The sequence below is a fragment of the Dipodomys ordii genome, unplaced genomic scaffold, assembly GCF_000151885.1.
Source record: "Dipodomys ordii isolate 6190 unplaced genomic scaffold, Dord_2.0 Scaffold71, whole genome shotgun sequence".
NCBI lineage: Eukaryota > Metazoa > Chordata > Mammalia > Rodentia > Heteromyidae > Dipodomys > Dipodomys ordii.
The window spans coordinates 1,615,341-1,641,581 of NW_012267287.1; the positions used below are offsets into that span (position 1 = coordinate 1,615,341).

Below are 26,241 nucleotides of genomic sequence, written 5' to 3' on the forward strand. Positions count from 1 at the left end.
AAAAGAATTTTCAAGCAAATGCATTCTTCAAGAAGGCGGGAGTAGCCATACTGTTAAAATAGACCCGATAAAATAGACTTCGTGTTAAAATCAGTAAGAAGAAACAAAAGATCATTACATATTAATAAAGGGAGTGACCCATTAAGAGGAGTTTACAGTGGTCAATATCATGATCAAAAAAGCAGCACCTAAATACATTAAAAAATACTCTTAGACTTTCAAAAATTGATAGACTCCAACACCGTAATATTGGGAGACTTTTAACATCCCAATTTCAACAAAGGACAGGTCAACCAAACAAAAGATTAGCAAAGAAGTCTCTGAATTAAGTGACATCATAATCCAAATGGACATAATAGACATCTACAGAGTATTTCAACAGCCACACAATACACATCCTTCTTAGCAGCCCCTGGGACTTTCTCCAAAACTGATCATATCCTAGGACATAACAAGCCTGAGCAAATATGAAAGAATGGAGGTAACTCCTGCATCCTATCTGATCACAATGGAATTCACCTAGATCTCAACAGTAAATAATACAACAGAAAGCTGGCATTGGTGGTTCTCATCTATACTCTTAGCCTCCTGAGTATCATGGTTCAAAGCCAGACTGGGCAGAAAAGATCTTGAGACTCTTATCTCCAGTTAAGCACCAAAAAGTTAGAGATGGTGCTGTGGCTCAAATGGTAGAGCACTAACCTTGAGCACAAAAGCTCAGGGACAGCACGGCGCCTATGCCCTGAGTTCAAGCCCTGGGACTAGCATGCGTGCACGCACGTATGCACGCACGCACGCACACGCACACACACACACACACAGAGAAAACACTCGTACACATGGAGACTGAACAGCACACTGTTGAATAACAGGTGGGTTACTGAAGAAATAATTCCTACAATCCAATGAAAAATGAAAACACATTATGCCAGATGTGGGATACAGCCAAAGTAGTGTTGAAAGTTCATCCCTCTGTGTGTCTACATAAAGAAAACAAACTGCTCGAGTAAATAACCTCAAGATGCAAGTAAAGTGTATAGAAAATCGGGAACACGCCAAACCCAAACTACTAGATGGAGAGAGGTAGTAAAGACTAGGGCAGCAATTGACTTAAAGACTAAAATAAACTGTATATAGAATCAACAGGACAAAAAACTGGTTCCTTTTTTTTTTTTTTTGTCTCTGGGCTTGAGTGCTGTCCCTCAGCTCACGGCGAGCACTCTACCACTTGATCTACAGCGCCACTTCTGGTTTTTCTGGTAGTTTATTGGAGATAAGAGTTTCACGGACTTTGCTGCCCAGGCTAGCTTTGAACCGCGATCCTCAGATCTCAGCCTCCTGAGTAGCTAGGATTACAGGCATGAGCAACCAGCGCATGGCAAAAAGCTGGTCCATTGAAAAATCCAATATGATAGACATACGCCTAGCTAATTGACACAAGTCTCAAATGAAACAATTAGAGAAGATAAAGGAAAACACAGCAAACATCCAGAAAAATCCAAAAGATATGAGGGGTTACTTTTAAAACCTATGCTAAAATAAACAATAAACCACTGAGAAAACCAGAAGTGGTGCTGTGGCTCAAGTGGTAGAGTGCTAGCCTTGAGCCGAAGATCTGAGGACCAGCGCCCAGGCCTAGAGTTCAAGCTCTATGACTGACAAAAAAAAAAAAAAATCTGAAGAAACAAATTGAAGATGACATCAGGAAATTGAACCACCTCCCATGTTGATAGATGGGGACAATTACTGTGAAAATAGTCATACTGCCAAAGGTGATGTACAAATTCAGTGAAATTCCCATTAAAATCCTGATGATGTCCTTCATCAAGATAGAGAAAACAATCCAAAAATTCATAATGGAATGAAACAATGCTGCAAATAAATAGACAAAGCAATTTTAGGCAAGAAATAAAAAGTGTTGGTGATATAATTCCAGACTCAAAATTCACTAGCTGGGTACTGGTGACTCACACCTATAATCCTAGCAGGAGGTTTCCAGCCCAGCCTGGACAGGAAAGTCTGTAAGACTCTTATCTCCACTTAACCACCAGAAAACTGGAATGGTGCTGTGCCTCAAAGTGTGAGGGCACTGGTCTTGAACAAGAGAGCTTAGGGATAGGACCCAGGCCCTGAGGTCAGGTCCCACAACCAGCACACATAGAAATTTATTAAAGAGTTACAAGAACAAACAGCTTGACACTGGAACAAAAATAGCTTGAAGACCAGTGAAACAGACTAACAGGCCCAGAAATAAACCCACATCCTTACAAGTCATCTGGTATTTGACAAGAGAGCCAAAGATACACTGTGGAAAAAAGAGAGCCTCTTCAATAATTGGTGTTGGGAAAACTGGGTGTCCATATGTAGAAAACTAAAATTGTATCCCTGTCTATCACCTCATATTAATATCAACTCAAAGACCTGAAACTTTGAAACCTATTGCAAGATGGCTGGCATTTGAGAAACATGACCTTTTTTTTTTTTTTTTTCCCTTCTCAGTCATGGGCTTAAACTCAGTGCCTGGGTGCTGTCCCTGAATTTTTGGTATTTTGGGTGTTTTTGGTTTTGGATGTTTTTTTTTTTTTTTTTTTTGCTGAAGGCTAGTGCTCTACCATTTGAGCCACAATATCACTTCTGGCTTTTTCTGAGTAGTTTATTGAAAATAAGAGTCTCAGAGCCTTTCCTGCCCAAGCTGGCTTCAAATTGTTGCCCTCAGATCTTAGCCTCCTGAGTAGCTAGGCATGAGCCAAGCAGGCAGGAACTTTTTGGAAAAAGTTCCAGGCATACAATAAATAGGAGAGATACTTGACAAATGGGATTAGATGGAAATAAAAACCTTCTGCACACAAAGGACATAAAACTAGAAAGATAAGCCAGCAGATGGACAAGGGACTAATATCCAAAATATACAAGGAGCTCAAGAAATTAATCCCCCCCAACTAATAAACCAATTAATAAATGGCCAACGGAATGAAATAGACTCCTCAGAAGAAGGAGAATGGCCAGTAAACAATGCTCAGCACCCCTGGCCATAAAGGAAATGCAGATCAACGTTACCCAAGCTAGGCTGGCCAACATCAAGAATTTGAACAACAAATGCTGGTGTAGATGTTGGGAGAAATGATCCCTGTTGCACTGTTAGTGGGAATGTAAAGTAGTACAACCACTCTGTAGGCAGTTAGGAGATTCCTCAAAAAACTAAACATGGGGGGCTGGGAAGGTGGCTCAGTGGTAGAGCGCTTGCCTTGCATGCTCGAGGCCCTGGGTTCGATTCCTCAGCACCACATAAACAAAAAGAAAAAAGCTAGAAGTGGTGCTGTGGCTCAAGTGGTAGAGTGCTAGGCTTGAGCTGAAGAGCTGAGGGACAGCGCCCAGGCCCAGAGTTCAGGCCCCACGACCAGACCCAAAATAAATAAATAAATAAGAATAAACATGGAACCTCCCCTGTGATCCAGCCAGACCACTTTTGGGCATCTGCCCAGAATATCACGAGTCAGGATATGGTAAAGACTCCGGCACATCACAGTCATTGTTGCATTATTCACAATAGCCAAGTTATAGAAACAGCCCAAATGCCCTACAGTAGATGAGTGAATCAAGAAAGTGTGGTACTTATCCACCATAATAATGTTACATTTTTGCAGGGAAATGGATGGACCTAGAATAAATCATGTTAAGTGACAAGCAGAGACAAGCAGTGCATGTTTTCTCTTATGTGGAAACTAGCTATAAAGTACTTCTAAGTATTATGTACTTTATATACTTACACACAGATTGATGAAAGGAGAGTAGATGAAGAAGAATCCAAACGCCTATCTCCTCTGTTTATCAAAACAAATTCCAAGAAAGGGAAACATGGTTTTTTTTGGTTGTTGTTGTGTTTGGTTTGGTTTTGGTTGGGGCGGGGGGTGCTGCAAAGGAGGTTACTGGAGTAGAGGGAAAGAGGGTGAGCAAATGCATGGCAGGCTTCAGTTCCTGGGGAAACAGCAGTGTCCAGGGGAGGGTTGTTTCCAGCACCACTGGTAATCTTGAGTTCAAGTATGTGGTGGTGGCAGGAAGTCCTGCCCATTACTCAGAACAAGTTCGGTTTCAGGTTATGTCTGGGGCAGTGGGTCTCGCAGGCCTGATGGCTGTAATTCTGCCTGTACCTGTTTTAGAGGTTTCAACCATGTTCAGTTGGCCTGTTGCTTTTGGGCTAAATATCATAACAAGTACATTGCCCTTTTTTCTGAAATTTCTCTGAGAAAGCTTTTTTACTGTTTAGTACAATAAAGGCAGAAAACGAATGTACAGCTTTGCTAATTCTTTCGATCTGACCCCGGTGTAAGCGCTATTCAGTTAAAACAACATTGTCCGGATTCTGAAGCCCACTAAAGGAACTTCCTAACCACAGCTCTCCTTTCCCTCCACCCGGGAGCACTAGACCTGCGCTCCAACACTATTGTTTTCCTATTTTGACTTGTTTATAAATAGAAGCAATCCAAGATTTGGTATATGGCTTCTGTCCTTCAACAGTATTTTTTTGAATTGCATTATTATTGTTTTAGAGGTGATAATACAATGGAATTACCTTTACGAACCGTATTACCTCGTCAGGTAATAAGTGTGTTTCATTCCTCTGTTCCTTTATTCTCTCCCGTCCTGCCCTCCTCTCTCCGCCCGGGAGCTTTGGGGCTCGCTTTCATCCCTGCCGAGTGCAGCCTGGGAGCTCTGCTGCTGTACACTTCGTCCACTTTCCGCCGATTCTGTGCCCCCCCCACCTTCCCCCAGATGGGCATGGGTGTACACTGTACATGAGGTAGAGAACACAGAGTCGTCAGAAAACAAAGACAAGAAAAGGTCCTTTTTGTTTCCTTATCTTAGGAGTTGGTTTTAGTGTGTATACTATTTTATGTACATATGAAGAGGCTCTTGGGTAATACAACTTGATGATCTTCTCCTAAGACTGTCCTCTTTTGGTCTCACTCTGTGAGTATCTAGACTTCTGTGTAATTTGTCATATTCGTTAAGTTTTAAATCCAACTTCCACACATCAGGGAGAGCGTGCACCGCTTGTCTCTGATGTTGGCTCATCTCACTTAACATGATTGTTGTAGTTCCCTCCATGTCCTTGCAGATGATACCGTTTTGTTCTTTGTAATGGCTGTGTAAAATTCCATTGTATATAGGTACATTTTTGGGATCCACTGATCTACTGTGGGGCATCTGGGGTGTTTCCATATCTTGGCTATTGGGAAGAGAGCAGCAGTGATCATGGAGGTGCAGGTGTCCTGTTGATGATGCTCAGGGTAGATGCCCAGGAGTGGTATGGCTGGGTCGTAGGGAAGGTCTGTGTTTAGTGTTTGAGGACCCTCCAGACTGCTTTCCAGAGTGGTTGTACCCGTGCACATTCCCACCAGCAGTGAAGCAGGTTCCTTTTCCCCCACATCCCTGCCAGCATTTGCTTCAACAGTATTTTTAAGGTTTGTTTTGAATGTAGCAACCGTTTGTCTAATTGCTGAGTAGTGAATATACAGTTCTTAAGTTGATAGAAAATTGGATTATTTCCAATCTAAGGCTGATGTGAATATTCTTTCACATATATTTTGGAGCATACAAGATTTAATTATTTCCAGTTTGGAGCTGATGTGAATGTGCTTTGACATATATTTTGGAGCATATAAGATTTAATATGAGGTAGGAAAATAAATATAGGATGAATTATTGGACTTTATATAGTGTATGTGTTTTTACAGTCTTAATAAAATGCTGTTTCCCAAAGTGGTTATATTATTAACCTATAGTACATAAAAATGCATTGTTTTATAGTTTACCTTAGTAGATTTTTGTCTTAACTTCATTTTCTCTGAATACATGTGAAATTGCCTTCTTGTATGTCTGCTGATCATTTGGATATCTTTTCTGGAAAGTTCTTCACCCATATTCTTTCAATTGAGTTATATTTCTTTTCATTTTTTTTATCTCGTCTGGTCATTGAGTAATTTTCTTGGTATTGGAGTTTAACGGTACTTGGGTTTAAACTCAGGATCTCACATTTGATAAGTAGGTACTCTACCACTTGAGTCATCTCTACCTACTTCTGAACCACCACCACCACCCCCCCCTTTTTTTTTTTTTTGGTGCTGATACTTGGGGCTTGAGCTCAGGGCTTAAGAACTTTTTTGTTCAAGGCCAGGTCTGTACCACTTGAGCCACAGCTCCATTTCCAACTTTTTGCTAGTTAGTTGGAGATAGGCCTCTCACAGACTTTCCTGCCAGGGCTGGCTTCAGACCACAGTCATCAGTGCCTGGCTGACACCACCTCAGCTTCTTCCTCCTTTTCCTCCTCTTCTGCCCCTCCCCCTCTTCCCTGTGCCCTTCTGTCCCAGCTTCCCTCCCTCAGTTGTTAGTATATGGGAATACAGTTGGTGTTTTTTCAACTTTTGCATTCATTAGCCTTTTTATTTATTTATTTATTTAAGTTTTTTATTGTAAAGATACTATACAGAGGGTTACAGTTACATGAGCATTGTTACCCCCTCCATTGTTTTCCCCCTACCATCCATTCCCTACCTACCTTCCCCGAGGTTCTTTTTTTTTTTAATTGTGATTAAGTGATTACATAATTTCCCAAATTTCACAGTACTGTGGAATAATGATGCTCATTTAAAGTCACAAGTTCATTCTAACTTTCCTGGAGCAAATTGTCTATCATGGTCTATCACATATAACGATGTACCCATATACACCATACATGTGATCAGCAGCATGCAGATATTTAATAGTGGTTTGACCAGATGAGTGGAAGTTCTTTGTTTCTTGAGTCCTGTTAATTTTGTCATACCACCTAACATTTTGGATTTAGCATCCACTTATCAGGGAGACCATGTACCGTTTGTCTCTTTGCTCGTGGCTTACCTCGCTCAACATGATTTATAGCATTCATTTATTTCTCTGCCCAGGCCTGATAGACAAAGGCTGTGCCATATGAACCAAGTCCATAGTCTTGCTAATTATATTTTTTGGGTTTCCTACATATGTAAGCATATCTGCAAATAAAACATTCGCTTTTTGCTTTTTAAATCATTAGGTCTTGGGGTTGGGAAGGTGGCTCAGTGGTAGAGTGCTTGCCTTGCATGCCTGAGGCCCTGGGTTCGATTCCTCAGCACCACATAAGAAAAAAGCCGAAAGTGACACTGTGGCTCAAGTGGTAGAGCGCTAGCCTTGAGCTGAAGAGCTGAGGGACAGTGCCCAGGCCCAGAGTTCAGGCCCCACGACCGGACCCAAAAAAAAAAATAAAATACATCATTAGGTCTTTTCTTTGCTGCACTGGTTGGGCTCTTTCCAGTGTCGTGTTGAGTAGCAAAGAGAAAACCTCCATCACTACATGTGTTCTGTGTTATTAAGCCTTCATCAGCTTAAGGAAATGACCATAGCATCCTTGTTTATTAGAAATGCTTTCATTAATAAGTAGACAGTGAATTTTATTAAAAACCTTTTCTATATACTGTCAAAACAGTGCTTTGTAAACAGTCCTTAGAAGTATATCATGTTGGGCTGGGAAGGTGGCTCAGTGGTAGAGCGCTTGCCTTGCATGCATGAGACCCTGGGTTCGATTCCTCAGCACCACATAAGCAAAAAGAAAAAAGCCAGAAGTAGCACTGAGGCTCAAGTGGTAGAGCGCTAGCCTTGAGCTGAAGAGCTGAGGGACAGCGCCCAGGCCCAGAGTTCAGGCCCCACGACTGGACCCAAAAAAAAGAAAAGTATATTATGTGGCTATAGGTGGGATAAAAAAATATTTGAAAGTAATAGCTAAAAAAGATTCTAGTTTGATGAAAGCTATAGACTCATAAATCTAGGAAGCTCATAAGCCTCAAGAACAGGAGCCAGGAAGAAAGAAAACTGTACTGTAACACATCATAATTATATTGCTGAAAATAGTGGTTTAGAAAACTTAAATGTAGTCAGAAGAAAGAGGAACATTATATATGAGGGAACAAAGAGCAAACAGCAGACTTCTTATGGGAAACAGAACAAGCTCGAATAAATAAATGCACTAATTAATTGTAAGCCTATAAATACACATTTTTTTCCTATTGCTTGAGAGTGAATCCAAGACCTTATACACGCTCACTAAGACAAGTCTCATGGACTTTGCTGCCCAGGCTGGCTTCAAACTGTGATCTTCAGATCTCAGCCTCCTGGGCAGCTAGGTTTACAGGTGTCAGCCACTGATTCCTGTCTTCAAAACTTTTCCAGTACTGACGTGACACTGCTAGAGGAAATGTCCATACCTGGTCTCATGATGGTTGTTACAACACTGATGCATTGAAAAGTTCTGTATAGCATTGTCTCTGTGTACGGGAAGCAATTTTTTTCATAACCATAAATAATGGGTCCCATCTGTAAGATATCATATATTTTGTTATTCCAAAATCTGAAAAACTCTGAAATATTTCTAGTCCTAGCGTTTTTGATTGGGGATCGTTGCACGCTCTAGGTGAATGGTGAGAGTAGGTGTAGGGTCAGTGTGACTGCCACACTAAAATGTCCATCCTGGACCTCGGCAGCTGTGGGGCCCAGAGTCTTCTGTGGTGAGCACCTGGGAAGTCTAGTGTTGTAAGACAGAGTCTACAGTAGGAAGAGATGGCTTTATCAGGGCTAAATCAATGTGAGTTTGGGATTATAAAGTAGATTGCTGAGATCTGTAGGCACATAAGACACTGCTGTCCTAGACTCTGTGGTGAGGGTTATAAGGTCTACAGCCTGGCGGAATGCTGCAGAAGATGATACCCAGTTCTTTGTCCTTGCTCTCTAGGTATGCAGGTAGCTGCTGAGCTGTGTGGTTCACCCACAGAACCTTGTAGAGGTGACTGTGGCGTGCACTTTAGACCGTTGATTTATGAAAACATGTAACCTATATGTGCACTCGAGGTGTGAGCAGGCAAGCTGAGGGAGAGACCTCTGAATTCAAGCCCTGGCACCTGCACAGAAAGATGCAGGGAACGTGCATGCCAGTGAGGCCTTGTCATCCCTGGTCTGCCTGAGTGTCCCTCATAGCACAGGGTTCTCCCTGAAGAGCCAGCTGCTGTGGAGCTGCAGGACAGGGCACCACCAGAGAGGCCTCTGGACAGAGATGGAGACTTTGAGAAAGGTCGCAGTAGTCTTGAAGCAGCAGCCTAGGCCCTGTTCCCCCCTCCACCATTTTGTCTGCATCAGGGACACTGCAGTGGCAGGAGAGACCTTGGGGTATTTTTCTGTGTGTCCCTCTCCCCCTATGCCAAGGCTCCAAGCAGGGCCAGAGCAGTGCTGGTCCTGCAACCCACTGCCCTGGGTCCCCAGATGCTTCCAGGACCTGCAGGACCTGGCCTTATCTGATGGGGACTTCAGGTGTTTCAAACCCCTGAACTTGAGCTTCTTTTCCTGTGTTTCTAAGGCGGGAGAGAATACAGAGTTGGTAACCTTGTGTCTTCCTCAGGCTTCACCCCACAGTAGGGAACTGCTTGAAAAAGCAGTCATGGAACCAGGTAGCCAATGATAAGTTACCCTGGAAGGAAGTGCCCAGTGGAATGCTCAGGAGCAGTCCTCGGTGGTGCTCTTATGCCAGCCCAGCCCACATCCTCCGCATGGTAGCTTCACAGCACAGCAGACCCCGGGAGGTCGCCCCCCAAGCCATCTTCTGGTCTGAAAGTCAGGCTAGCAGTTTCCTCTGGGAGGATGGACACAGCAGTACAGGTGAAGAATCAAGAGGCAATTTGCTAAGGTTTTCTGTATGGAGTTACTGTTTTACAACACTGAGCACAGTTTTATTCAACAAGTTTCCTGTTTTATGCTTTACTATATAAACATACATGTGCATTTTATTTTAGAACTGTATAGATCTTTTAACAATCTTGGTTCTGTGGATCAGGTTTTGAAAATAGAATTTTTTTTTTCTATTCCAGACTCCTTTTAGTTTTGGCATGAATCATAGGACACCACCCTACCCCGCTGGGGATTATTGTCTTCTATGCAGAAGTGAACGGAAAGACTCTTCATTATTAGAGAGTGGCGTTAAGACTGCGAGCAAATTGGCCCTGTCTATGGCTCCCAAGGGGGACAGCGTGCTGCACCTGCCGCTGTGGGTGTGCCCAGACTGCCGGAGGACCGTGGAGGAGGAGGAAAGGCACGGCAGCCTTGACCAGCCGGTGAGTGGCTGCCAGCGGGGGCAGGCTAATGAAATGGCGCCTCCTTTGTGGGCTGCAGGCTAACTGGCAGCTTGCATCCCCCGCCAGGGCGCTCCACCCTGCACTGTCTGCTTACCCACGTCCATCCTCTGGGATGCCCCTCCCTGCCTTGGCCCAACGGTGACCTTCAAGGTGCTTTTTGGCTTTTTAGTCTAGACTCGGGATTTTCCTGGTGATGCAGTTTCCTGAAAAGCTTAAAGGCTTTTGTGTGTTTCGTTCTACACAATTCTGTGGGCTGGTAACTGCCTGAGTCCTTTCCCAGATGCAGGTCTCAGGTCTGTCCTCCCCCTTCGAGATTCCCTGCTATGCTTTAATGGAAGCCCCTTTGATCTGATGCTTGACGCAGGCTGAGTAATGGTGGACACTGGCTCCCAAAAAGGCCTTTCAGAGCTGTGTGTTGGGAGTTGGCTTTTGCAGCCGTTTGAATACCCACATTCTAGGGTCTTCTCTCCCCCTTGATTCTTGGTTGCAAGCAGCTGTTTTCCTTCTTCTGACCCATCACTGCATGCAGCCGGTGACAAGAGGCAGTCTCTGCCCTTCCTTCTTGGGGCAATCCCAGGGGCAGTTGATGGCATGTTTGGCTGCTGTGGCGGTAGCTGCCTACATCCCAGCCCTTGCCTTCTTCAGCCAGTGGCCCCTGGAAAGCAGCATTTGGACACTCAGTGCCAGTTTTGTAGCTAACCCTGGGGCCTTCGTGTTTATCAGTCAGACTAGAAATCAACTTCAATCTTGACCACCCCCTTCCCTCAGATCTCCATTGCTCTTCCTTAAACCTATTTCTAACATATTACATTTGCTTACTTATTTTGTATTCCTTCTTTGCTGGAATCTAAACCCTATGAAGGCAGTTATTTTCATTTATTTATGTATTTATTTTAACCAAGAAAAGAACTATATCTGGCCTGACATAAATTGTGCCTAAAATATTTAATGAGTAATGACTGGTCAAAGAAATGAACAATATGTAACTTCCTCATTAGAAATTTTAAAGAGAACATAATCTGACTCTTTATTACCCTTAGCTTATATGTATACGTGCATATATGTGTTTTCTTTATTTCAAAAGGTTGTGCAAGGAGGTTACAGCTGTAACATTTCCATTTTACGTGTCGGATACTTGGTGATGAGAGTCACTTCTGTCCTTCTCCCTAATCCTACCTGTCCTTTCTCTCTTTGTTTTTTGAGACAGATCTTGTTACATAGTCCAGATTGGCATTGAACTCATAATCCTTGTTTTCCACTTCTATTTTTTACCATTTTTCACATAACTTTCTGTGTACACAGAAGTATTTGGTTTTGTCTTTACTATTTAATTGAAAGCTGTTTAGTATTACTTGTGGTTTTTTTTCTATTTCACTTATCAGCATGCGTGTGTGCGTGCATGTGTGTGTGCGTGCATGTGTGTGTGCATGCATGTGTGCGTGCATGCGTGTATATGTGCATGCGTGCATTTGCACACGCGCACGTGCGCGTGTGTGTGTGTGTACACATGTACGTACTAGGGTTTGAATTTAGGCCAGGGTCCTGTCCCTGAGCCTTTTCACTGAAGGCTGGTGCTCTGCCGCTTGAGCCTCATGTCCACTTCTGGCTTTTTGCTAGTTAACTGGAGATAAGCATCTCACAGAGATAAGTCTCATAGCCTATTCTGCCTAGGCTGGCTTAGAACCTTGATCCTCAAATCTCAGCCTCTTGAGTAGCTAGGATTGCAGGTTAGAGCCACCAACATAGCATTCTTAGTTCATAAGTCTTTTCACTAATGGCACCTGTGTGTGTGTGTGTGTGGTTTTGAATGTGACCGTTTCTATAAGACAAGATTTCATTCTATAGACCAGGTAGACTTCAATTTCCCAAGTCCAAGGATTATAAGGCATGGACCACCTTGCCTGGCTTCATATTTGTCTTTTTCCTCTATAGTTCTGCTCTTATTGAGAGCATCACATGAACCTCTGTCACCTGTCACATGGTGCTGCAGTGTGTCGCCGCTCTGCTGGTTCACTTGTCTCCCCGTTAATGAACAGTCCTTGGCGCTGTTGGAGTGTTTGATCTGGTTTCGTCATTGTATTTTCTTATTTTCGGTGGTACTGGGGGTTGAACCCCATGTGTTGCACATGCTAGGTAGGGCCTCTACCACTTAAGCCATACGCCCCAGCACCTGGCTAGGCCTGTTCACAAAAAAGCAGCTGTGAACGTTTTTGCACACATCTTTTTGTATACATCCTTTGACATGTTGCCACATTGGTTTGTCTAAATTTGGTAAGGATTGTACCCTTATGAAAGATAACTTCTGGTGGTCGGTTTATCTTGTGATGTCCTTAAGGACTTCTAAAATGAGTTGAAATGTTTCCCTGTTTCTTTTTGTGTAAAATTGTCCTTTCCATTTCTCCTAAGTATTGCACTTGTTTTCTGCTTCTGTCACTGTCTGGTCATGTGCCAGGGGGTATGGCAGGGCCCTGGTGTGGTCCCCTGCTGTGACCCTGGAGGCTCAGGGCACCCTTGTGCTGGACCGTCTCTAGTGGAGTGTATCCCATCCTGGCTCTGTGTGGCTGGGGCCTTGGGTCTTCTTTATATTTTCTACTTGGCTGTCTCTGATGGTGGCTCTGTCAGACCTGACGTGGGAGCGGCCCTGTGCTTGGCTATTCCCTGAGCTTGTCCCTGCCTGCAGCCAGACTCCACATTGTTAACAAGCAGCAGTTTTATCAGGCCTGGACCTGGGCACAGGTGCCTGTCCCCGTCCACCAAAGCTTTCGTTTCCCGTCGAAGGCATGTGGCCCTCCTGGGGTGTACACCGTCCCTGACTGACGCTCACCACCCTGGCAAAATGCGCCTGTTCCTACTTCTGTGACTTTCTTCCACCTTCCTTTCTCTGCCAGGGGAAAGAGAGTAAGTGTGTCCCCCTTTCACCTTAGAAGGGCTTGTCGTTCATCTGGATATCCTTGTCACTCTGTTCTCCATGGTCCTGAGGTAGTCAGAGCTGAGTCTGCTCTGATCCCCCAGCCCCCCCTCCCCCCTCCCCCCCGCCCCCGCCCAGGGCAGAACTGATTGCTGAATGCCACCTCCAAGAGAAGACAGTCTGTGCAATAGAGAAGCCACTCCATCAGATAAGTGGGGCTCTCTTTTTGCCTCACAATTGTACTTGTTTTCTCCAGAACCTCTTCCTGGATAGCTGCTCATTCCCAGCCTCATGTCCTGCCCAGAGCCCAGAAGCTTTTCCTCACAAGCCTTCCATTTGACGCTTTTCTCTGAGGCTCGCTTCTTTGGCTGTATCTTGGTGGCTCTCAGGTTCTCTCTTGGATGAGGTCTCCTCGTACTCTTGGGACACCACCAAAGTTACAGCTACAGAATTGTTTGAGAGAATCCATTTTCAATTCTAGTTTTCCTTGTAGATATTATTTTTTAGTTTCTTGTATTTGTGCTTCTTTTAAACCAAAGTAGCCTTTAGTTTTAAGATACCGTTCTTTTTTTTTTGTCAGTCATGGGGCTTGAACTCTGGGCCTAGATGCTGTCCCTCAGCTCTTCGGCTCAAGGCAAGTAAGTGCTCTACCACTTGAGCCACAGCACCACTTCTGGTTTTCTGGTGGTTAATTGGAGTTAAGCGCTCATGGACTTTCCTTCCAGGGCTGGCTCTGAACCACAATCCTCAGATCTCAGCCTTCTAAACAGCTGGGATGACAGGCGTGAGCCACCAGCACCCAGCTGAGACACCATTCTTTTCACGTTGTTTCACTCATTACTATTTTATGTATACATGTATGCTTGTATTATTCATGACTGCTATTTTATATACACATGTATGCTGTCATTTTGCTCAGTTGATTCTGTGTTGCACAGGAAACTGCAAGAAAGAGGACGGTGCAAAGTAAAAGTCCTCCAGCATCTGCCTCCACTCTCCTCACTTGCCAAAGGCCTCTGCCGCCCCCAGGGCTGTGTCCTCTGGAATGTCTGCTGGCCCTCATTCCTGGAAGTCGGGAGGCCAGCGCAGCAGTGTCGTGGGGAGGCTCTCCCAGCCTCTCCTCCCCTGGGACAGAGCTCTGGTGCCCAGCCAGGTGGGGTGCACGTCAGAACTGGGGTTCTGCCTGTTTTCTAGTCCCTCCAAGAAGCCCTTGGGCCTTTATCACACATGCTGGAAGACTTTACTAATTACTGCCGTAGATTTTGACATGTTCGTGACAGTGGTTCTGTTTTAAATATGGGTAATATTTATTATTTTCTTCATAAGTTATTTCAAAGTCATTATACATGTTTAAATGTCACAGATTGCCTTCAGTTGTCTTGACTTTTAATGATTAAATATGTTTCTGTGTATATTTTTATGTACTTGTTTATTTTCATTTATTATTTTTTGGTGGCAAGGGGGTTGGAATTCAAGCTTTGCTCTTTTCCTTTTTTCTTTTTGCCAATCCTAGGGCTTGAACTCGGGGCTTGTGAACTGCCCCAGAGCTGCTTTTGCTCAAGACTAGCACTCTACCACTTGAACCATAATGGCACTTGAATCTTTTTCTGTGTATGTGGTACTGAGGAATCAAACTTAGGGCTTCATGCAAGCTAGGTCAGCACTCTACCACTCTTTTTCTTTTTAAAGATTTATTATTTAAGCCAGGCGCCAGTGGCTCACGCCTGTAATCCTAGCTACTCAGGAGGCTGAGATCTGAGAATCACAGTTCAAATCCAGCCCTGGCAAGAAAGTTCGTGAAACTCTTTATATCCAATAAATCACCAGAAAACCAGAAGTGGGGCTGTGGCTCAAGTGGTGGAGCGCTTGCCTTGAGCTGAAGAGCTGAGGGATAGTGCCCTGGCCCAGAGTTCAAGCCCCATGACTGACATATAAATAAATAAAAACATTTTATTATTTATTTATTTTGTGTTGGTATTGGGGCTTGAACTCAGGGCCTCATGCTTTTGCTCATGAGTGATGCTCTACCACTTGAGCCATGCCCTCAGCCCCTTGACTTTAATTATTTTAACCCTCCTATCTTTGCTTTCCATGAACCACCATACCCAGCTTGTTTTGTTGAGAGAATGGTCTCGATAATGTTTTACCTGGGCTGATATCAAACTCATATCTCTCGATTCCCACCTCAAGTAACTGGGGTGACAGGTCATGTCGCCATGCCAGGTTTTTTTTTGAGAGAGTGGTCTCACTAACTTTTTGCTCAGGCTAGCCTCAGACTACACTCCTGATCTCAGTCTCCTGAGTTGCTTGAATTATAAGTGAGCTATCACTCCAGCTATTTTATTTTTGAGTCTTACTATGTAGTCAAATTTATAGTCTTAGCCTCCAGAGTGCTGGGATTACTATCTGCCCCACCATACTCAGCTGACCCTGTTTATTTTTTAAATAACACATAAGTCACCAATATTGTGTACATTGATGCATGGCACTATTTTCCTATTTTTGTTTTTAGTACTGAGTATTGACCTCAGGGCCTGTATGTACTTGCAAGCAGCACTGCCTTCCAGCCATTTTGTTTATGGTTTTGCTTTTCATATTTATATTTGATATTTGAGTTAGCCTCAAATTTGAGATCCTCCTACCTCTACCTCCCAGGTACTGGAATTATAAGCCTGTACCTGTAATCATTGTATAATGTTTAAGTCCTGTCAAACATGTCTGTTCCCTTGAACATTTATTATTTCTTTGTGGTGAAAACCTTCAAACTCCTTTTTTTGTGGCTTTTGTAATCTACAGTGTTTCTGTCACCCTACTCTGTGACCTGTAATGACCTTTGTAACCAACCAAAGTAGAAAGTCTGGGTCAGCAGGATAGTGATTGTTTTGTTGTTGTTGTTGTTTGCTGCTTGTGGGCTTGAACTCGGGGCCTGGAGGTTGTCCCTGAGCTCCTTTCTGCTCTAGGCTAGCCACAGTGCCACTTCAGTCTTTTTCTGTGAGTGATTGGAGAAAGAGTCTCATGGCCTTTCCTGCAGGGGCTGGCTTTGAACGTTGATCCTCAGATCTCAGCTTCCTGGGTAGCTAGGATTACAGGCATGAGCCACCGGCACCCAGCTGATAGTGATTCTTCACTAGTTACACTTGTTAATTCTGATAGCTGGTTAAAGTTTGGTAAAGTGTACCAGGCCTGACTGAAAATACCATTTTCTCTGTGCTTGGGGGAGTGTTGTATGTGCCCCTGTGGTTAGCTCAAGCCCTCACAAACTGGGTTCTTAAGTCTCTCTGTGGTCATCATTCTGGGTATTACCCTGCCAGTTTTTTTGTTTTGTTTTGTTTTGTTTTTTGGGGTCTGGTCATGGGGCCTGAACTCTGGGTCTGGGCGCTGTCCCTCAGCTCTTCAGCTCAAGGCGAGCGCTCTACCACTTGAGCCACAGCGCCACTTCCGGCTTTTTTTCTTTTTGCTTATAAGGTGCTGAGGAATCGAACCCAAGGCCTCAGGCATGCAAGGCAAGTGCTCTACCACTGAGCCACCTTCCCAGCCCCTACCCTGCCAGTTTTTGAATGAAATCAGTTCATAACTCCTGCTCTGCATGTCTCTGTCCTCTTTTCCTCATAAATGTTTCCTTCCTGGCTGAAAATGTTTGAAGGATGTGCTGAGTGACTGCAAGTTTAAATTAGGGTGTCCTGCTACACCCTTCCTTTTGCTGCTCAGGAGCCTGTTAGCTACCTTTCTTCTCGAGGGCTATTTTGTTGGTGGGTCTGAAGGCTCTGGGTCCCCTCCTGCCTCCTCACTCTCCGTGTTCTCGCTCAATTAGGGAATGGTGGGCTTTGTGCTGAGTGGCCTCAGCCGTGCTCCCTAGTCCCGGGTCTGTTTCTGCTACCACACAGACCACAGATTAATCTTGCCTTCCTGCCCTGTTGTCACTGGCTGTCTAAAGCTAGGTATCATTGCTTTTCCTGTTCTTTTGAAGTTTATGTAGCTGTGGCAGTACAGTATGTACTGTTGTTCTTTAGAGTTTTGAATGCTGCGGTTTCTTCATTCTCAATGTTGTGGACGGTTCACCTGTTCAGATGCAATGCATTTTAGCCTGCGGATCTGTATTATGAATCCTACGCCTGACGCTTAGAGTCCATTCTGTTGAGTATCAACTCAGGGAAGGAGTTGCTGAGTCTTGGGGAATTAGATCATTGTAACCTCCCGATTGCCTGTCAAGATCCATAGTACATTTTCCAATGAAAACTATTTTCAAAAGAAAAAATAACTTAGGGTAGTAGTGTTTTAAATGTTTTTCAGGTCTCTTTTAACTTCTGAATAAAAGAAAAAAACTTGGCTTCTCTGTGTGCTTATGTTCAATCTCTTGTGCTAAGTTGCTTGAAGTATATGAAAAAAATACTTTAGGCTTTTCCAAATGACTAAATGTTCTTTGATGCTATAATAAACCACACAAAGTGGTTGTCCCTCCTTCTCTCCTTTCCTTCCTTCCTTTCTTTCTTACCACTCTCTTTTATTTTGTGTACTTATTTACCTGCTTTGAGTCATTGCATCAGTCACAAAAACAGAGAGCATCTCTAGTTGGTTAAGAGTCTGTCCCCTTGAACCGTATTGACTAAGCACGATAGAACATTTCCCCAAGTAAAATCACTATGAGTGCAAGCACCTCTTCCCACCCCATCAAGTCTAATACTGTATTGCGCAGTTAGCTCCGAGCTGCCTCCGGGACCAGGGGAACATTGGGAGAGACTGCCCACACCGCATACAGAGGCACTTGCAGTGTGTAACCTCACGTGTAGGTCACTTGTAGCATAGTAGTTTAATATAGACACTTTTCATTATCAGTATTAAGAAAGTCCATATGATCTGTGTACTGGTAGCTCATGACTGTAATCCTAGGAGGTTTGGGATCTGAGGATTGCAGTTCAAAGCCAGTCTGGGCAAGAAAGTTCATGGGACTCTTAACTCCAATTAGCCACCAAAATGCCAGGAGTGGCACTGTGGCTCAAGTGGTAGAGTGCTTTCCTTGAGCCAAAACGCTCAGGGACAGCGCCCAGGCCCTGAGTTCAAGCCCCAGGAACAGCGCACACGTGTGTGCGTGCGCGCACACACACACACACACACACACACACTTGTGCCATGCATGGTGAAACTCACTTATAACCCTAGTACATGGAATGCTAAAGAAGAAAGATCTCAGGTTTGAAGGCACCTTGGGCTACATAACAATACCCTGTACCAAAAACAAAACAACAAAAATCCCACCAAACAAACAAAAATTCCCTTTGTTGATATTGCCACTGATCTCCTCAGATCAGTCTCTGGAAACATAATTAAGCCTACAGCTGCAGATTCAGGTTTTTAAAAATTCTAACCTTTGCTCAGAAAAATTATGATTCTGAGAAAAGCTCACCGCTACAAATAGTGTCTGTTTTATTTTTCATAAAGAGACTCATTTTGTTCATATTTGGAACATAATTTGAAAGAGCAGATCACCATAGTTTGGTCTGACAGTTATTCTTTTTTTCTTTTTCTTTTGTCTAAGACTAGGACTTGAACTCTGTATCTGACACTTCTGCTCATTGATGGGCCCTCTACCCCATGAGCCATGCCTCCAACCCCTGTCAGATATTCTTTCAAATAGAATTTCTTCATGGACAGAATGGTTCTCCATTTACATGCGGTTCCTCGAGGAGCTCACCCACTTGGGGCAGGTCTCCCGTAACAGCTCCCCGGGGGCGGGGCGGCTGCACAGCAAGCACTGTGCCTGCTGCGGCTGTGCTGCTAGCGGGTTTGCTCCCACCACGTGCTGCCTCTCTTAGCTGAGGTATCAGCACAGGGGGAAGGCCAGGCCTCCGATACTAAGAGGGAAGCAGTTTTGACTAGTTGGCCTACAGAAGGATGCTGAGTGGGAATCATCTCACAGCCATGAGCACACTGAGAAGCATTGTTCCTGTCAGCGTACACTTATATAGAGATGCATCATACGTAGAGTACATATAGTTAGATACAGTCATAATTACAATACGTTCTTTATTGATGGTCTGCACTGGGAATATTAGCCTTGCTAAGTTTTTTTACTATAGTTAGAGTGTCTTTGTGTGAACATAGGTTTACTTTTATTCTATTCTTTTCTATTCTAATCAAACTTTTGCTTGTTATTACTGTTCTATTTAGTTCTGTTTGTAATTCCTTCTTGTCATGAGGTCATTAACGTATTTTAGTATGGATTTTATTTTATCAGAATTGACCAAAAGAAACATAACATGAACCACAAATGCAAGTCATTCAAGTAATTTCAAAAATTTTAGTTAACTGCATGTCAAAAACCTAAGAGAGTTTCAAGTTATGGGAGATGGGGCCCCAAAAAATTATGGCCCATACTTAGGAAGCTGTGGCTGAAGGATCTAGTCTCAGAAAAAAGGGACAGGAGGACACAGAGGACTACTTCCAGCTGTTTTCCCCAAAGACCTTAAAACTCTTCAGGCAAAGACATGACCTGTTGAATGTGGTTGGTCCTGACTAGGTTGGCATTGGTAGGAGCAGAAGACTAGTGAAATACGCAGGCTAAGCTGGTGGTGGGAAGCCTGCAGCGCAGTGTGAGGAGCAGTCTCCTGGGTGCCTGACCCAGGGCAGATCAGAGGGTGGCGACTCGGGGCGGGAGCCCTGAATGTGGCTGCAGTATTGGGGTGTGTTCATGTTGTGAAGCACAGTGTGATGAACCCAGCATTAGGGTCAGCTGTACTCTACTCTCACAGCACTGAAACTAAAACGTTCCATTCCACCACCATCATTTTCTTAGCCCTTCAAAAAGTGTTAGCACAGCTATGTGTGTCTCAAGTATTTTGTGTATTTTTAATCTTTCTGAAATTGGTGTGTGGCTTGTGTTGTCTACTGTGTGTTGCTTTTCTTTGTTTTTGGATTTCCTTTGTACTGTTCAAGTAGCTTTTAACCAACCAGTTTTCTAGTATTTGACCTTAGGTTGTATGCTTGTCCCATTGAGTCTTAGCCATCATAAACACAAAACACATGGAGAAGTGAGCCTCATTACAGTGGTTGCTGGTAGAATTTGTTAGCACTGTCCAACAGAGAGGACGGAAATAAAGTAGCTTCAGAAAAAAAAAATCAGATGAGTGGTTAGCTGGTTGTTTTTATTTATTTATTTATTTATTTTTGTCGGTCGTGGGGCTTGAACTCTGGGCTCTTCAGCTCAAGGCCAGCACTCTACCACTTGAGCCAAGCACCACTTCCGGTTTTCTAGAGGTTTTTATTGGAGATAAGAGTCTCATGGCCTTTCCTGCCCGGCTGGCTTTCAACCGTGCTCCTCAGATCTCAGCCTCCTGAGTAGCTAGGATGACAGGCGTGAGCCACCGACGCCCGGCTTGGCTAGCTTTTTTGTCTCTTAACTCAATGCTTTTGCTAATCTTCTGTGTTTACATATAGCAGTGTTTAATTCCTCTTCTGAGTAGTAGTCCAGTCTTATTTGCCTTTGTAATATTCAAAGTCAGGTCTTTATGTGGATATGGCTCGTTTCCCTTTGAAAGATACCTAGGAGTGAATTCTTACCCTATGGTCTTACTGTAAGTGTGTGACTAACATGATTTTTTAAAAAAACAACTCATCCTGTTTCCCAAAGTGCTTATATTATTTTTCAGCCACACAGAAGTTCCAGTTGCTCTCACATTGCTGCCAAGTGCTTAATTACAGCCTTTCTGGTGGTTTATATGTTATCTTGGTATGATTTTAATTTTTTATTTTAAAGTACCGAGGTTTGAATCCAGGCTCTCACGCTTGCTAGCAGGTGCTTCACCATTTGAGCTCTTTTTGTTTCATCGTTTTTCACATAGGGTCTTACTTTTTGATTAGGCCAGTCTGTTCCACACCCTTCTGTCTGTTTACATTTCCAACAGACCTGGAATGATAGGTGTGCCACTACACCCCAACTTTTTTTTTTTTTCTGGTCCTGGTCTTGAACTCAGGGCCTGGGTACTGTCCTGAGCCTTTGAGCCACAGGTGTGTGTGTGTGTGTGTGTGTGTGTGTGTGTGTAAATGTGTAAGTGTGTAATTAATTGAAGATAACAGTCTCTTGCACTTTCCTGACCAGGCTGGTAATCCTCAGATCTCAGCTTCTGGAGTAGCTAGGAATATAGGCATGAGCCACTGATAGATGACTCACACCCAGCTTTTTATCACTTGAAGTGGGAGTGTCAGGTTGGCCAAGAACTGTGACCCCTCTGATCTTAGCCTCCTGAGTATCTGGGACTGCAAGCATGAACCATCATCCTTTTTTTTTTGGGGGGGGGCAGTACTTAGGGTTTGAACTTAGAATTTCACATATGCTAGGGTGGTGCTGTGCTGCTGGATCATGCCTCTAGCCCTTAATTATTTAGTCATTTCTTTATTTTTATGTTGATGCTGGGCTTGAACCAGGGTTTATGCTCCTGCTTATTAGCTTTTTCATTCAAGGCTGGTGCGCTACCACTTGAGCCAAACCTCCATGACCTTTTCAGCAGTTGAAAAGTCTCATGGTCCTTTTTTTGGTCAGTTGTGGGGCTCGAACTCAGGGCCAGGGCACTGTCCCTGAGCTTTTTTTGCTCAAAGCTAGTCTAGAGCTCTACCACTTCTAGCCACAGCTCCATTTCTGGTTTTATGGTGGTTAATTGGAGATAAGTGTCTCACAGACTTAGAATCCTTAGATCTCAGGCTTCTGAGTAGTGAGAATTGACAGCCGTGAGTCACCAGTGCCCAGCTTCTCAGAGTTCTCTGCCTGGGATAACTTGTAGTTTGTTAGCTGTTGCTCTTCCCCTCCTTTCATTGCCTTCTCTGGATTAATAGGTTAACAGGTTTCTCATGATTTCGCTTTACTTCTCATTGGTCTATTATGCATATATCTGTCCTGTTTTTTGATGGGTGTTTCTGGTGTCAACGTTGTCTGTTTTCTTTGGTTTCCAAGACTTGTCACACGACTTGAAATGTAGTGTGAGCATCTTATTTGCAGCATACCTTAAGCCCACCGTTATTGATGCCCAGGTAGATACTTTGCTCATATATGTACTATGTTTCAATAATTGTCTTTTTAAAAAGATTGCATGGATGCATGGTGTTTGACCCACTTCTTTGTTATGAATGATACTTTCTGTTCCGTTATGTAGGTCTGTATTTTCACTGCCTCAAGAACCACCCTTAGCCAGACAGGATGATGTACACTTGAAATCTCAACATTTGGGAAGCCAAGGCAGGAGGATCCAGAACTAGAGACCAGCTTCTACTGGAGACCCTGCCTTTCATAGAACAGACAGACAGAACATGGCGTTAGGCTCTGGGGGCTCACACCTGTCATCCTAGCTATCAGAATGCAGAGATCTGAGGATTGCAGTTCAAAGCCAACCCCGGCAGGAAAGTCCATGAGACTCTTTTCCCAATTAACCACCAGAAAACCAGAAGTGGTTTGAGCTGTGGCTCAAAGTGGTAGAGTATTAGGCTTGAACAAAAGAGCTCAGGAAGAGCGCCCAGGTCCTGAGTTCAAGTCCCATGGCTGACCAAAAAAACAAAACAAAACAATGCCCTTAACATTGCCTATGCAAGGCTCTTTGTAGTCTGCATGCCCTCATCGCCCTGGCCTTCATTCTAGAAAGATGTTCCATTTGGAAATTAGGTTTTAGTGTTTTATGAAAAGCTTGTAGCCATCCTTAGCTTCTGTGTAAGCAGTCTCTTTATTTCCTGCCTCTAAGACTTCCCCTTTACCACAGTTACCAGTATTTTGACTGTGATAGCCCTTGGCTTGGTGGTTTATAGTGCTAGATATGGAAGTTTAGTTTCAGCCAATTTGGGAGTTTCCTACCTACCCAGTAGGCTGAAATCTAAGGGTCAAAGTTACAAGCCAGCCTACACACACACACGCACGCACGCACGCACACACACACACACACACACACACACGCCAGCCTACACACACACACCTCCTCCTCACACACACGCACACACCTCCTCCTCCTCCTCCTCCTGTTAATAGCAAAATGACAGGTGAGGCATGGCTCAAGTGGGAGAGCACCAGATGTGAGCAGAAAAGCCCAGTGAGAGCACAGGGCCCTGTGTGCAAGCCCTGGTGCTGGAATGAGACAGAAAAGGCAAATTGGAAATTTGTCTGCTACTTCATTTTAAGACATTTGTTTGGTCTGTCATTTTTGTCATATTTCTGTGTTTTTAGTTCCTGTCTTCAAGTTCATTGATGCTCTCCCCTTAGCCTGCTTATAAATCTGTCCTAGTGTGTGTTTCTTTTTCTTAGGCCTGGACTGGGACTCTGACATAGTGCCTGACTCTTGCTCATTGGCTGGTGCCCAATCAATCAACCGGCCAGGCCTCTAACCCTTAACTGTGATTTTTTTTTTTCTTTAAATGATTCACTTTTAATTCAAAAAGTTTTTGTTTTTCTGTTTTATTTCTGCACTTCTCATGTTTACATGTTCTGTTTTCTGGAATATAAGTACGACTTTTAGGGTGTGTTTTTTTGGGGGTTGGGAGCTGTGGCTTTTTGTTGTTTGGCACGGGGCTTGAACTCTGGGCCTGGGTGCTGTCCCTGAGCTCTTCAGCTTAAAGCTAACACACTACCACTTGAGCCACAGCGCCACTTCTGGTTTTCTGGCGGTTTATTGGTGATCAGTCTCACAGACTTCCTACCTGTAAGGTCTGCCCTGGGAAGGCCAGGCAGACTCCTCCCTCCTCTTGGCTGTTTCCACCCAGTACCAGTGTCACCTAGATAAATGGCACACCTCAGCAGTCACCGCCCCCTCTTCAGAGCTCACACCCCCCTCACCTCTCCCATGGGACTGTGGGAGAGTCCCTGAGCCTGAGGTGACATCTGAATCCATCGTGGCCACACCCTCCCTGGCCTGGCCACACCTCCCCCCACCCCTTCCCAACTTAAACCCAGGTTGACCCTCAGCCTGTCCCTTTCAACCATGTGGTCTCCACCGTGTGGGGGCAGCAGTCAGTAAAATAAACTTCCCCTCCTGCCTGAATATCAAGTGGCAGTCTCCTTAGCCACTGTTATCCCATCTATTACCTAACACCTCAATCCGCAGATCTCAGCCTCCTGAGTAGCTAGGATGACGAGCAAGAGCCCCTGGTGACTAGATTGGTGGCTAGGGTTTGTTTTTGTTTTCCAGTGCTGGAGCTTGAGCTCAAGGCCTCTTACTATGGCTTGGCTTTTTACGCCCATGTTCTTTTATACTCATGTTCTACCATGTGAACCTTGCCTTACTTCTGACTTTTTGCTAATTATTTGGAGGATTTTTGTCTCCACAGGCTGGCTCCAAACCAAGAACCTCAGATCTCAGCGGCCTCCCCCTTCTCCCCCCCCCCTCACCCCCCTCCCCAGAGTAGCTAGGATTGCAAACATAAGCCACTGGCATCTAGCTCAGTTTCAAAGTTTTGGCTGCCAGTTACATGATCTCCATTAGTTTGTGTCTGTTTCTATTCATTGGCCCTCTTTCTTGTCAATTCATAGTTTTCCTGCCTTTGATTTTGTTACTAGATGCCGATATTTTTTATTTTATACTGAGTTCTACGTTTTGTTGTATTCTTTTAAGTTGTCTTTGACTTGGGAAGAACATGGCTGAGATTCAGATTGTGCAGGTACTGTGAGGTGCCCTGCTAAAGGATTTCAAATGTACCTTCCTTTCAGAGACCTCATCTCTTTGTCAGTGGGAGGTGTCACTTTCACAGTTCGTGGCTTCTGGTACACAGTGGTGCGCCTGGTTCCCACTCACATGAACTTGCAAGTAAAAGTCGGGAGATCCAGGAAAAGAACTGAGCTGGGATGGTTTAGTTAAGACATCAGTGGAGGTTGCGAGAAGTGGAACCGGTACTTTTTAAACTGTAAGCTGGGCGCTGGTGACTCCCTATAATCCTAGCCTGTCATCCTAGTTACTCAGGAGGCTGAGATCTGAGGATCACAGTTCAAAGCAAGCCCGGGCAGGAAAGCCCGTGAGACTCTGATCTCCATCAGAAAACCACCAGAAGTGGCGCTGTGGCTCAAGAGGTAGAGTGCTTGCCTCAAGCTGAAGAGCTGAGGGATAGCGCCCAGGCCTAGAGTTCAAGCCCCACGACCAACAACAACAGCAAAAGCCACAAAAACCACTAAGGAAGATGGGAGATAGAGCTGTGGAGAACACAGTGGCAGCAGAAAGACTTCAGGAGCGGACTCGGGAGTGTGGTGCCACCTCTAACTGCAGAGAAGCCCCTTTGATACTCAAAGGGCAGAGCTGCCTGATGGTGGAGCTTTTTCAGTGTCCCTCTACCCACAGGTCGAGCAAGTTCCTGCATCACAGGGCATGGCAGAGTTAGAGTTGGATCAGAGAGACAAAAAGTGGCTCATGTAACCTTACAGGGTAGGAGGTCTTCTTGCTGAGGCTTGACTGGTTTATCAGAAGCCACACAAAGTGGACGCATGCTCTAGGCAAAGGAGTATATGCAGTGACAGAGGCAGAACTTTGTCCTGCGGAACTTTGAGGCTATAGTAAATAAATTCAGAGTTACCCAGAGCGCTTGGGAGTGAACAGGACATGAACTTCTGTCTCCTGAGGCAAACATGGAAAGGGGCTGTAGTCAGCCTCCATATCACCAGGCAAGGGGGATGGAGTGGAGGTTGGGGGAGAAAGCCTGTACACTGAAGGTACGGGCCTGCCCCTCCAGCCCAGCTTCCCCTGCCACTACCCATGGTTAGCCTGTCTTGTCTGACTGCTTGTCACTGCCCACAGTGAGATCTGCAGACCTCATGGCCTTTGCAGTTACTTTCAGTTTTAGATTTGTCTCATTTTTAGGCTTTAAATCCAATCTGCACAGAACCCCAGCTGTCTTGGTTAATTCAAGCTTTCTCCAAAGGTGTAAGTAGTGAAGTCAGAGTTGCTAGGGTAGATGTGGGTAGGGAAGTCAGTCACTAGGGTGGATGTGGGTAGGGAAGTCAGAGTCACTAGGGCAGAAGCCATGCTCAGGGTCCTCAAGCCTTCTCTGTGCACCCACAGTGGACAAAGCTGTGGAAAGGAGTTGGGTAGGATTTTCATTTTTTTGCCAGGCTGTCTGTGGTTCTTCGGCTCACCAGGCTTGTGGTCCTAACAGGTTGTGGCTGTTGATTGTGAGAAGCTGGCAGTCTCTGGTCTT

General features: G+C 44.5%; 1 protein-coding gene across 1 annotated transcript in view; it reads left to right on the forward strand.

Annotated features, from left to right (window-relative positions):
• The first annotated feature begins 9,923 nt into the window (after positions 1-9,923).
• Fam193a (family with sequence similarity 193, member A) overlaps positions 9,924-26,241 on the forward strand; it is a 71,526-nt gene continuing 55,208 nt past the window's right edge. Inside the window, exon 1 of the mRNA XM_013023878.1 lies at positions 9,924-10,166. Within this exon, the coding sequence (XP_012879332.1) occupies positions 9,942-10,166 (225 nt within the window). The 5' untranslated portion in view covers positions 9,924-9,941. The remainder of the gene's footprint in view (positions 10,167-26,241) is intronic.